Source organism: Vespa mandarinia, chromosome 16 (genome assembly GCF_050613455.1).
Source record: "Vespa mandarinia isolate Hongniang chromosome 16, ASM5061345v1, whole genome shotgun sequence".
In the NCBI taxonomy this organism is placed as follows: domain Eukaryota; kingdom Metazoa; phylum Arthropoda; class Insecta; order Hymenoptera; family Vespidae; genus Vespa; species Vespa mandarinia.
In genome coordinates this window covers 57,501-70,294 of record NC_140825.1, presented here as the reverse complement: position 1 = coordinate 70,294, position 12,794 = coordinate 57,501, and the positions used below count along the sequence as shown (strand labels likewise).

The following is a 12,794-nucleotide window of genomic DNA, read 5'->3' as shown; positions in this document are numbered from 1 at the left end:
CTGAAAAAGAATTTTAAAAAAATATTTATAAAACTTATTGTAACAAAAACGATTGTATAATTATATTAACTATAAAATTATTTACCAATATTTTTGTATAAAAGTATTTTGTATAGAAGTTCTTGATCATCTTCCATGATGCACTAACTTTAATACGCAATAATCATTTATTAATTAAGAAACGGACAATGAATTAATTGTCGAATATCTATTGTTTATTTTATATACAAGTATAATATATATGACTATAAAAAATATATATAAATAAAACTTTAAAACAACTTATGACTGTAACTGTTTTGTGTGCAGTCTATTCAAGTACACGTTTTTAAAAATTAATTGAAATCGCAAAACGCACATAAACTTGAATTAACAGAGAAAACTCACGATTCTTCTTTTTTTTTTTATCGAAACAAAGATAAATTTATATATGGCTGCACAAACTACTGCAATGATGATCTAAAATAAAACAAAAACAATACCATCAATATCATCATTATAATAAATATAAAAATAAAAAAAATCTTTAAAAGTACATAGCCGGAAAATTAAAAGTAATAAGAAATAAATACAAACATTTCCAAATAAAAAAATTTTAAAACCAACCAATTATTATTCATAGAATATTAATAATGTTTATAGCATATACGTTAAGTATAAAATGTATGTATTTATACGTATAGTCTATGTAACTATAAAAAAATATAAACAAAAAAGTATAAATAAAATAAAACAAATATTCTTTTATAGAAAAAATATATCAACAAACATTGTGACAGCTTTGGACACTATTCAAATACACATACTCCTAAAAATTAATTGAAATTGCAAAATATAAGTACATTTAAATGAAAACATAAAGTTTGCCTCACGATTCTTTTTTTATTTTATTAAAACAAAGATAAATTCCATGACTGCACAAACGACGACACTGAATATCTAAAATAAAATAAAATAGAGTTAATTTTGGGAATAATTAAGAAAATGATATTACTTACCTGTATAATAGACCAATCGAGTGTTGTCCATAGCAGAAATCATATTACTTTAAAACGGAGATCACCTTTCACGATTTTGTCTATTCTGCGTAGAGGCATGAAAACAAATTTCCTGGAATATGCCAACTAAAATAGAACAGTAGAAAGTTGGTTTATACTTAACATATGTGTTTACATTTTATATCGGAATTTACTTGAGTTTTTAACAAACTAACGTAATTTATTTCAATAATATGCGAGGAACAGTAAAATGTAAAACATGATTTTCACAGTACTGTGTGTTAATCTTCGTCGATTCATAAAATTGTATAACTTATAAAATAAAACAGCTTTATTAATATAAAACAAGATATCTCACCAAAATTACTTTAAACATTAACACATTGCGGACTGGTAGCTTTATTGTTAACTTTACCCAATTGCCAACTATATTTTTGGTGAATGAATATAAAAAACTTTTACATAAACGTAGCTTTAAAATTAAATACCCATTGCATTTTTAAGTTATTTATTACATATTCTTACAAGCTAATATATTGCTGAAGTATGATACTTTGTAAAACACTGTGTAATATGAAATGGAACTAAACAAAGCTGGTAAATGTAATTTTCTTAGTGTTACTTTTACATACTTTTTCTTTTACTTTTTACTTTTTTTTTCATCCTCCTCACTTCTTTCACTTTCAGTATCATTTTCACAATGGTCAATATCTTCACTTTCACTTGAAATATATAAAAAATTGTCAGGTAACATATTCAGAATTTTATCATGTTCTTCATCGTTCTCCATGATTATTACACGCTATAAAATACCCACTTGATATACAAATCAAGTTATTTTTATAACTAAGAATAAGAGACTAATCAGTTTTAATTTCATATGGAAATATTTTTTCCGTTATACTATGTCTCTCTAAATGCCAAAAACACAAATATGAGAATTCTTGTGATCCGTCCGCAATGTATTAATATAATAAGGTTACTTAATAATTTGTTCAATAGCACTAGCTTTTACAAAATATCCATTCTTTTGTCTTTCAAATCCTATTGTTTTCTTCTGTCTAATTTATACAAATTACATCAATATCTCGCGAATTCTCTACTTATTTACACATCTGTACAACATCCTTGACTATAATAATCCCGGACGAAAAACAAAATCGTTCTAAATAAAGAGCATCTTGATTTTAAGAATTCTACATACATAGATAAAGTAGCTACGTATTTACATATGTATGATATATATCATAAATATACGTATGTATGTATGTTTTATATAATGAATGTTTGGTTATGTCATATAATAAATATATGTACCTATATACATATTATTATATGAAAGTCGAATTTAACATAATATATCGTGATGATTAATAAAAAATAAATTACATATTACATTAAACATTCTTAAAACCCGCAAAAAGCATAAACATTGTAAAAATAAGGGTAAAAAATTTAAGAAAAGTTATGATGCAAGTCTCGCGGCATGTTTAAAAAAATCTTTCATACTTGACTTGCATATACTATACCGTACAAATCACACATTTGGTTATTTGATTAGTATATTAGACGAAATTGTAACTCAGAAATAATACGTAATTACTTATACTTACAAGGACAATAAAGCTTTATGGCAATTTGTCGGTAGACGCGAATCCAAAATGACTTTGATGAGAGCGGCAATGAAAGGAACAGAAACTTTGTAATAGTATCATTAAATACTAGAAAAATTCCTGTAATAAATATCTTATTCGGATCTCTTCGACTTTAAATATATTAAATATATTGAATATATCGAACATATCTCACCAAATAATCTGCATTGGCAAATTGATGACTCGTATGTGGAAGCTTTGTATCTTTCCTTTTTCCATTACCCTATATCGTAGAATATTCCCCACTACACCATTTTATTCCTACTAATAGTTCCACTCAGCCTGACCGGTGAACTCATAGATCACAATTCTATATATATACGACTGTTTTCATAGGAGTAAATAAAATACTTAGTACCATACACGAAAGGACAACTGAGATATTAAATAATTAATTTTATTAAATAATAATTTTTAATAAGTAATTGTCTCCCTCTTTTTCTCTCTCTGAAAAAATTATTAATACAATTATACTGTACTTTGTAAATATAATTTATACTTAAATATTAACTTATTTTTAATGGAATTTACTTAAATATAATAAAATAAATAAACATAATAATAAAAAAAAAAAATAACGATTTCAAAATCTTTAAAATCACTAAATTTAATTCACATTATTCATAATATCTCGCAGTATATGTATTCTCAATAATTTGCATTATTCTCGCTATCTCGAATCTTCAACTATCCTCAAACTATTCTTTTAAAAATATAAACACTTTTGACATTAATTTGCCTTCTTTTCATTGTCTTTTTTTCATACTGCCTTAACACTGTTTTTCTTGGACGCGTAGTAGAACAAAGAAGTAATAACCTTATAGAATGTTCTATTTCTTTACTCGAACCTATTGTTCTGTGATCCTAACTTATTATCAACAATAATTGTTTTCATCAAATAGTGTATCTATAATGTGTAGTATATATAATGCACCATTGTGTATATGTGTATGTATGTATATATAAATGATACTTCTGAATAGTATCTTTATGTCTAGGTCTCTTGTGTGATTTCATAGATGACTAATTAAGAAAAATTGTTTACTTATTTAACGATAAGAAAGAAAATTTTTTTCACTGTGTATTTGACACAGACATTTGGAAGATGCAAAAATATTGTTATCACCAAATATAGAAATAGTGGATCAATTCTTATAATTTATGTTTGAAAAAATCAGTATTACGCAAAATTAAAATTGTTTTTCATTTGGACATGGCATTTATAATTCAAGTTTGGAATTATGGACATCTATCTCTAATCAGAAATCACAGAATTGTAGATGAAAGTTATTTTCTCATTTATAATATATAATTATTTATTTTATACATTATTAAAATTAAAATAAAATTTTGAGTACAAATTTTATTAGTAGTATATCATCTATATCTATTGCTATGGCTTGTGTGAACAAGCTCCATATACTCAGAGATCAACCAAAGTCAGTGATGAATTGTTATAATCAAATAAGAATATGCAACTAGCCAACATATAAAACCGGTTTTATAGAAAATTCATCATTGAATTAATAACAAAAAAAAATTTATAAGAAAAAAAGAGAAATCTGGATAGAATGATGAAAGATGGAAAAAACATCTAGAATATTCTTGAAAAAGCTCTTGAAGAAATTGTTTTTTTCCCTTACCTATTCAACTTTTCGGACCTTGCTATAAAGGTCAAAGTACTGGTCTTCAAATCTGATATATTTCAACAATCTTTTATAGAAAGTTAAAAATTGTTGTGAAAACAGCAATGTCAGTTACAAAATAACAAATATATCATTTATTTTCAAATGAAATTTATGATAAAACAAGAGAAATAATGAGTTTATTTATCTTTTGTACAATGCAACATATTAATGCTTGTATCTATTTTAATACATCAACTGTTTCATTCGTACTGTCTATTTCTTATTGAATTAAAAAAAAAAAAATCAAGAGAATCTTCTAAATTTTGAAAATAATGAAATTATTTTTTAATTTCATTAATAGAAAATTAGGTATTCTAATTTTAAAAAGTTAATGTTACATTAAGTAATTTTGTTGTAACTATTACTTCAGAACATAAAATTAATTAAAAATAAATTCACTAAGTTATACCAAATTTTTTTAGCTTTATAGATTGTTTCAAAATATTCCCTGTATTCATCATTCTGGTTCTTTCAATGATCACATTTCTATTCTTGAAATCTATCATTTATTATTCCAAGATACTAAAACGCAAAATGCAAAAATCATTTTCTATTTTAATAATAGATTTATATAAAAATACATACCTGTTAATAAATTTATAATAATATCATACGATGCATTTCAGTTAAAATAAAAAAAGATCAGTGATAGAATTATTGCATATTAGAAAATGTAGAAGATATAGAATTATAGTTAACATTAATGCCTTTTTTCCTATTGCTTATAATCATTATATTATTTGATCAGTATTCTTTGAATCGATGGCATACTTTGTTGAAATAATCAACAGAAAGACTTTATGTAAAACACTATCAAAATTAAGGATAAAAATAAAATTTTACGATATATGTTGTGCATGCATTGTAGATCACTTATTTTAATATCTGTATTGTACCAATAGTGGACATAACAAATCTGTAAGTATAATTATTTCTCAAGTTGTAATAAAATGCATTTATAAAAAATTAATTATTATTATTATTAGTAATTAATTTATATCTTACGTTCATCATATATATCAATAATTTTATTATACTCTGAGAGATATAAATATTTACATAATGTTATGTTTTCAATGTTGATAATGCAATCATTGAAGGTAGTTTAAGAATTTTAATTTTTTTCATTAACATTTTTAGTTAGTTCTCAATATCTCAGTTAACATTTTTTGAGTTAGTATTTCATTTCGAATAAATTCCAGGAGACTTCGAAATACTGTATATATATATAATGAGATAAACTTTTCGTTGCATATTGCTATACAAATGGTTTTTTTTCTGTCTATCTTTTCATTCTTTTATTTTTTCCCTCTTTCTTTCTTTCTTTACTCATTTTCTTCTTTATTCTTACACATTTATTTTTTTATTTTGTAATTACAATATAAACTACAATTTAATTGCAAATCACGAAATAAAAACATCACTTTTCTTAGTTTCTTGATTAATAGTTACGGATGTTTGGCATGACAAGGTTATTCTTTTCTTGTTTTTATGTAAACTTTATTACAATTACAGAACACAATAACAATAATAATTACAATAGAAAAGATCTTGATAACTAATATTCCTTCTTTGTATGATGCGTGACTGCCGTCGAAATGACACTCCATGTTGTGGATTTTTCGTGGACAACCCACTATGGAAAAAGAAACTTTGCACAGCAATAATTATGATATATTTATTTTACTTTGTCAAATACGCAGTAATTTTATCAGACTATCACTTTCAGTAGCTATGGTCTCAAGAAGAATCAAAGAAATAAAAAATGATTTCTTTTTTGTTCCTGGCATCTTTTGTTGTCCCCTTTATTTTCGGCTTCATTGTTGTCTTTTTCTTTGTTTGGTTGGCTTCTCACGTGTGCTTCTGATAATACGCCGAGGCGTTTTAATTATGTATCTTGTCAGAGGAGGTGTAACAGTTATAACGAGATCGCCACGAACATTCCCCCAAAGTGGTTTTCGGCGAAAAGTTTAAAATTGACTTTATGTGTGTAAGTTCATTTAGGTTTATTTGTAATGGAACACCAGTGATGTGGTTGGGTTTGTTGATCTGGTGAAGAGTCTGGTTGATCATCATCAGTCTAGCTGATGTATGCAGGTTTCAATTTGTCTATTGAAATGATTTTCTCTTCTCCGTTAATGTTAATTTTGAATACCCAGTCGGTAACCTTATATGGATCAATGTACGGTGCTTCCAGTGGAGCTTTCGCTTAGTAATCACAGCGCAGGAATATATGAAAAAAGATGTCAAGATCTTTTAGAATGAAGATCATGGCTTTATTGTGGTGAGCAGTTGGTGTAAGTCTATGTCCACCCATGAATTTTCTGTGTTTCTCCTAGAAGATTTGTGGCTCAAATTGTTGTTCGGTAACGAATAATTCGCTTGGTATATAGGTACCATATAGCATGTGAATAGCATATAGCATATCAGCCGGGGTGGCTTGGATGTCAGATTTAGAGCTGGTTTTTAAACCTAATAATACTTTACATAAGATTTCCGTCCATGGTTTAGAGGAACACATCAGTGTTGTTTTGAGAGTCTTGTGCATCCACTCGACAATTTTATTGGATTGAGGATGGTAGGATGTCGTCCAAGTTTTTGTTGCTCCCACGAGTTGAGCGAGAATTTGGAAAAGCACTGACTCGAACTGAGTTCCTTGATCGAATGTGATTTTTATTGGTGTACCATAATGACAGATCCAATGTTCGTAGAGTGCAGTAATGATGGTATCTGTTATCATGTCTTTCAGAGACTACGAACCATCTGATGAAGCAATCAATGATAGTTAAGCAATATTAATAGTCTTTGACCTTCGATAGATAGATGATGTCCAAGTGAATTATGAAATGCTGGCCACGTGAGTGGTTGAAGTGGTTATCAGATACGTCAATGTAGTTTGGCTTTATCTTGTTATGATGATGAATTTTTGCCCGTTGGCAACCAAGACCTTCTCTAGACCATTAAGTGCGTCCTTACGGATTTCAGGCCAAATATACTTTTTGCGTAAATTTAGAGATGGGGCTCTGCCGCTAGGATGTGAGAGATTGTGAATGACTTTGAAAGCTGTCTTGCGTAATGGTTCTGATAAGTATGATTTGATGAATTCTGTCGAAATGTCACAATAGATGCTGATTCGTGATTCTAGCGTGAGTTTTTGTAGTTTCAATGAGATTGAGTCTCTGATCAGATCAGCTAGTTCAGTTGTGCTTGTTGGATTTCAAGAGATGTGAGAATGGATATCATATTTATGGTATTAATATAGTGCACCTGCGACTGTATTGTTATCACCTTTTGCATAGACTGTCAGTGGAAAATTATGAGGTGTAGTCGAGTTGTCGTAATAGATGTTCCGATGCTTTATCCAGTTTTTGTTTGAAGGAAAAAGTGAGTGGTTTGTTGTTTGCTTTGATGACAAATTGATGGCAATTTAGCAAGAGATCAAAAAATTTGACTGATGCAAAAATAACAAGGAGTTCATGATCGTATGTGCTGTATTTCTGTTCTGTCTGGATCAGTTTTCAGGAGAAACCTATGGGTTTCCAGGTATCACCTTTTAACTGTTCTAGTTTAGCTTCAATGACAGTTGCGAATGCATCGGTTGTGAGAGCCACTGGTTCGTTTGAAGATGAAAAAGCGAGCAATGTGACTGTTGCAAATGTGTTTTTACATGTTTCAAATACCTCATTGGCTTCAGAAGTCAATGCAATCTTGGTTTTATATTTTTTATTGTCTCTTTAAGGTAACTATTGAAAGGAAGCATAATTTGAGCTGCCTAAGGTATACAGAGGTCATAGGAGTTGATCATGCCAAGAAATCTGCGGAGTGCACCGATAGTTTCAGGTTTTTGATATTCTTTAATGGCATCAACTCGTTCGCACGTTGGAGTGTAACTATGTTTATTAATTGTGTAATCCAGGAAGTTTATCTCCTTTTGGTTGAACAGGCATTTTTTGAGATTGATAATAAGGTTGTTGTCTTTTAATTCGAGTATGATGCGTACGTGTTCCAGGTGTTGGTCTTCGTCGTCCGAGAATACCATCTACGTAGACGAACACGAAGTCCAGGTCTCTGAAGAGTGCATCCATAAATCATTGGTATGATTGGGTGGTGTTTTTTACACCAAAGGGCATACTTAGGTACTCGTAATAACTTCATTGAGTTATGATGGCAGTTTTTTCAATGTCCTCCACGTGAATAAGTAGTTCTAGGTATGCTTTTTCGCAGTCGATTTTGCTGTATCCTTTTTTGTTGTGTAGACGTGGAAAGAAATCTTGGATGAGCAGAGGACTGTCATGGATAAGTGGCATCATTGAGTTTACGATAGTCACCGCATATTTTCCAGTTGTTATCTTTCTTTTGTATCATATGAATAGAACTAGTGTACATACTGCTGTAGTGTCTAATGATTCTGGAGTCCAGAAGTTTTCTGATTTGAGTTTTTGTCGCCGCTGTCTTTTCACCGGTTAGTTTACGTGCTCGTGCAATGACTGTTGTATTATAGTAATTTTGTGCGCATATGCGCGTGCTTTTGAATTTAAGCATGGCTTGATGATTGGCCTAGTAATCTCGATGAATTGTTTTAAGAATTCAGCATACTTAATAGGCAAATCTGAACTTATAGGCACATCTGAACTGAGATGCCGTAATGCTGTGCTTCCACTACAGTCACTGGATCAATCAGTTGTTGGTATTTTAAGTTAATCAGCAGGTTGTAGTGAGTTAAGAGATCAGCTCCGATGATTGCTGCGATGATGAAAGACCAGATGAAATCTCTGTGGAGATTTAAATCAAGTTTGATGATTTTGGCGACGTATGTGTTTATTTGTGATGAATTTGCAGCGTAGAATGTAAATGGGTCAATACTTCGATTTTTACGGAACTTTTTGGTAAGTAGTATGGATACGATTGACCCAGAGTCAATCAGGAATTTCTGTTCGGTTGTGTTGTCGTAAATATGTAGTCGGAACTCTTTTAGTATGGAGTTGCTGTTATTCATTGTTCCTACTGAAAACAGCAACGTTAGTTTTCCTGGTTTGTTGTTGAAACGACTTTGCAAGTAGAGGTGCAGTATTTTGCTTCGTTGTCAAACCTTTGGTGATAATAACAGATGCCAATGCATGTAGGCGTCAGTGATCTTGGTCTGCTGCGGTTATGGTGCTTCGGAGATCGTTGCGCCTGCAGTTGTTGGTTTTATTGTTGCAGTAATGTAAGTTGTTGCAGATAGTGTTGTTTGTTTTGTTGCAGTCATTTTAATTTATTGATTTCCATCATACACGTAGCAAAAGATTTTTGAATTTCCATGAAGTTTGAGTCAATATCCTGAGGAATCAGTGATTCAGGATAACGTGCAAAGGTTGCCATGAACTGGTTATTTTGTAGATCGTATGGCATCAACTTGTAAAAACGGTCCGCAAGCTCGGTTATAGCATCAAGCGGAAATTGCGGTAATCAGATGCAGTTTGATATGTGCCAGTAGTCGTCAAGCCAAAGTTGGTTCAATATAGTATCATCAACGGAACCATTAGCCAATTCACAGGAGCAGAGGTGTTCTATTTGCAAGCGTTGTTTCACGTAAAAATTTTTTTACTTGGTTTTGTCTGGAACCAGAGAGTCGCGAAATTATCGCGTTTTTGAGAGCTTTGTACTTATCTGTAGCAGGCTCTGAAATCTGCTCGATCGTGTCGTGGTTAAGAGCCTTAATGACTGTCAGGTATTTTACTTTATCATCAACAATTCTATAAGTAGTGAATTCAAATTCAGCCAAAATGAATCAGAGATCCAATCGAACCAGATCCAGAAAACCAGAAATCCAGTTTTGATGAATGCCATCAATTTAGGTTGACATATCGAATGATAATTGTCACGCTGTATGTTATTAAGAGCTAGTAGTTGATTATAATTGGGTAAATTCTGCATATCAGAAGTATGATGGGATGGGTGATACTATCGAAGTGTTTGATGATGTTTTTTGTCCGTTGTTGTTTTGATTCGTTTGTTCAGAATGAGTTCATTTGCCGTCTGCATTCTCTATGCCACTGATATCATCAGTGTGTTTAATTTGCTGTTGTTGTTGATTCATGGAGATCGGATTCAGATTTTCGCTGAATCCTAATAGATCTGTATACACTGTTAGCTTTTGACATCGTGTTCGATATTTGTGTTTTTTTTAGGTGTTTTGTACATGATGCTGATTGTAATTTTCGAATTTATTATTTATTAATTTTTTTTTTGCAACTAGTGTTTTATGTTGAGGCAGGATGGCTTACGCCATTACGTTTTCCTTTTACTAGGAACTCTTGATGCTCAAATATCACGTTAGGGTCATCAACTGTGGATTTTTCGTAGACAACTTACTATGTAGAAAGAAACTGCATATTAAGCAATATTTGTGATATATTTATTTAACTTTGTCAAGTACACAGTAGTTTAATCAAACTATCACTTCCAGCAGTTATGGCTGTGTTCTCAAGAAAAATCAAAGAATGAATGAGTGATTTCTTTTTTGTTTCCAGTGTCTTTTCTCATCTCTTTTGTTTTCGACATCTTTTGTTGTCTCTCACTTTGTTTGGTCGGTTTCCCACGTGTGTGTTTGATGGCGTCGAGGCGTGTTAGTTACATGTTTTGCTAGAGGAGGTGTAACAGTCCCAACGAGATCACCACACCTTTGTGGCTGCACTACAGCCTCGGTCATACCTCTACAGGCTATACAATGTAATCAAAGTCCGTTTGCAACATGGCCAACTGTTCTGCTGCCAACTTACTTAGTCAATATCTACACAATTCATCGGGCAAGGATACCGTTTTTTTAAGTTGTCATGAAGTAACGCATGACACAAATTGCTATGAATATATAATCAGAATAAAAATAATCTAAAATATTCCTATAATAAGAAACGTTATACTTACTGATATCCTTAATGCAGTTCGTATTGAAATCTAAGATAAAATGGGTTGTCTGCAGTTTTATATTCAGGTCTCATATAATTTTTTCCTTTACCAGAACCTTCAGTACTTGCGCCATTTTTACCTCCTCCGTATTATCCCCTCTACCTCTTTTGAATAATTATAACAAAAAAATGAAACTATTTTTCATTCTTATTAATTACATATAAATATGCATTTTCAATGAATAATTTTCAAAATTAATAAAATATAACATTAGATTATAAGATTAGATAAATTAGAGATTATATATGTTTCTGATTGATTTTCAACATATACCTAATTGAAATAATAACATAACAGTATTCAAAATCGCAAAGACCTTAATTCGATTTAAATACATATCCAATGAATCTAATACATACATGAGTACTAAATTAAGAAAAAATTTCTTAGAGATCTTTTTAAGGTTAACAGAGTTAGGTCGAAGATTTGACAATACTATTAGAGGTAAATTCTACATAATGCTATATCTCTACCATTTTATGCCATTTTCGACTTAACAAGTTGTTTTCTTCGTAATAATCATTATCTAGAGTATACTGTTGCCTCAAAAATATATACTATCAAAATTACGTTTTACTCGATTTCATAGATATATGCTTGCATATTCATTATGGTGGGGATACCCACGCTACATTGTACTAATTAGTATATATTTAAAATAAAGATGTGTGTGTAAATATATATATAAACATATATATATATATATATATATATATATATATATATATATATATTACAGTATTTCCGTGTATAATCTAAAAAGAATAGACAATAATTAATAGGTCCAGTACATAACAACAAAGATTATAAAATAACATTAGAAAAAATATTGCTTAAGATATCAAGATATAATATACATTTTATTTAATGAAATAACATATTTTACGTTACAGATACTTAGAACGTTTCTTTAAGATAATGTATTCTTAGAGCATCCCAATTAGTTTATTTCTCGGAAAAAAATTTGAAACATGTGCAAGAAGAGCCAGAATTATTATTGAAAAAGTAAATAGAAGCGATTTGGAAATTAATGATATTGTGATTGAAAATCATTCTAGCTATAAAAAAGAGTACTCATGCGAAAGAGCAAATCCAACTGTCCTAGACGAATGGAAAATTGTAGTTCGCGTTGGAAAAGTGGTGATAGTAATTTTATGGATCTTAAACGAGCGTTTTAAACAATATACAAATTCAAACTAATTTCATAACTGTATCGATATGGAATTGCAGAGACGGTTTTAGAACGGTTAAGATTATAGTTAAATAACAGAACGCAAAAGCTTCTTTTCAAAGAAAAGATGGACACTATGTATAAAGTGCTACAAGGATACTTCGGGCTCTTATTATAAATGATGTAATCAGAATATAACTTGAAGAATATAAAATAATAATCTTTGAGGATGATATATTAATTCATGTCACTAGAGAAAGTAACCACGAAATTAAAGACGAAAACGAAAAAGGCATTTAATAAATAAAAAGAATGAATGAATAGAAATAAATTA

At 29.9% G+C, this 12,794-nt stretch overlaps 2 protein-coding genes and 1 long non-coding RNA gene across 3 annotated transcripts; all 3 read right to left on the bottom strand.

Moving 5' to 3' along the window:
• Window positions 1–321: 321 nt before the first annotated feature.
• LOC146872474 (uncharacterized) lies at window positions 322–2,974 on the bottom strand. Its single transcript, XR_014983101.1, has 5 exons — window positions 2,808–2,974; window positions 2,612–2,731; window positions 999–1,124; window positions 843–939; window positions 322–459 (listed from the first exon to the last, which is right to left on the bottom strand). It is a non-coding gene; the product is annotated as an uncharacterized LOC146872474 (long non-coding RNA).
• Window positions 2,975–6,421: 3,447 nt separating this feature from the next.
• Window positions 6,422–7,081, bottom strand: LOC146872473 (uncharacterized). Its single transcript, XM_085662002.1, has 2 exons — window positions 6,739–7,081; window positions 6,422–6,549 (listed from the first exon to the last, which is right to left on the bottom strand). The coding sequence occupies exons 1-2, from the start codon at window positions 7,079–7,081 to the stop codon at window positions 6,422–6,424; spliced, it is 471 nt and encodes a 156-aa protein (XP_085518128.1).
• A 1,550-nt stretch (window positions 7,082–8,631) lies between these two features.
• On the bottom strand, window positions 8,632–9,337 carry LOC146872472 (uncharacterized). The gene is made up of 2 exons (XM_085662001.1): window positions 8,975–9,337; window positions 8,632–8,898 (listed from the first exon to the last, which is right to left on the bottom strand). Exons 1-2 carry the CDS (start codon window positions 9,335–9,337, stop codon window positions 8,632–8,634), a joined length of 630 nt encoding a protein of 209 aa, XP_085518127.1.
• Window positions 9,338–12,794: the final 3,457 nt, after the last annotated feature.

Coding starts and splice junctions, on each gene's coding strand:
- LOC146872473 (XM_085662002.1), bottom strand. CDS start 7,081: ATGATAACAGATACCATCATTACTGCACTCTACGAACATTGGATCTGT. Junction 6,550..6,738: donor TGCTATTCACATGCTATATG/GTACCTATATAC, acceptor GTGATTACTAAG/CGAAAGCTCCACTGGAAGCA.
- LOC146872472 (XM_085662001.1), bottom strand. CDS start 9,337: ATGAATAACAGCAACTCCATACTAAAAGAGTTCCGACTACATATTTAC. Junction 8,899..8,974: donor CACAGCATTACGGCATCTCA/GTTCAGATGTGC, acceptor CGAGATTACTAG/GCCAATCATCAAGCCATGCT.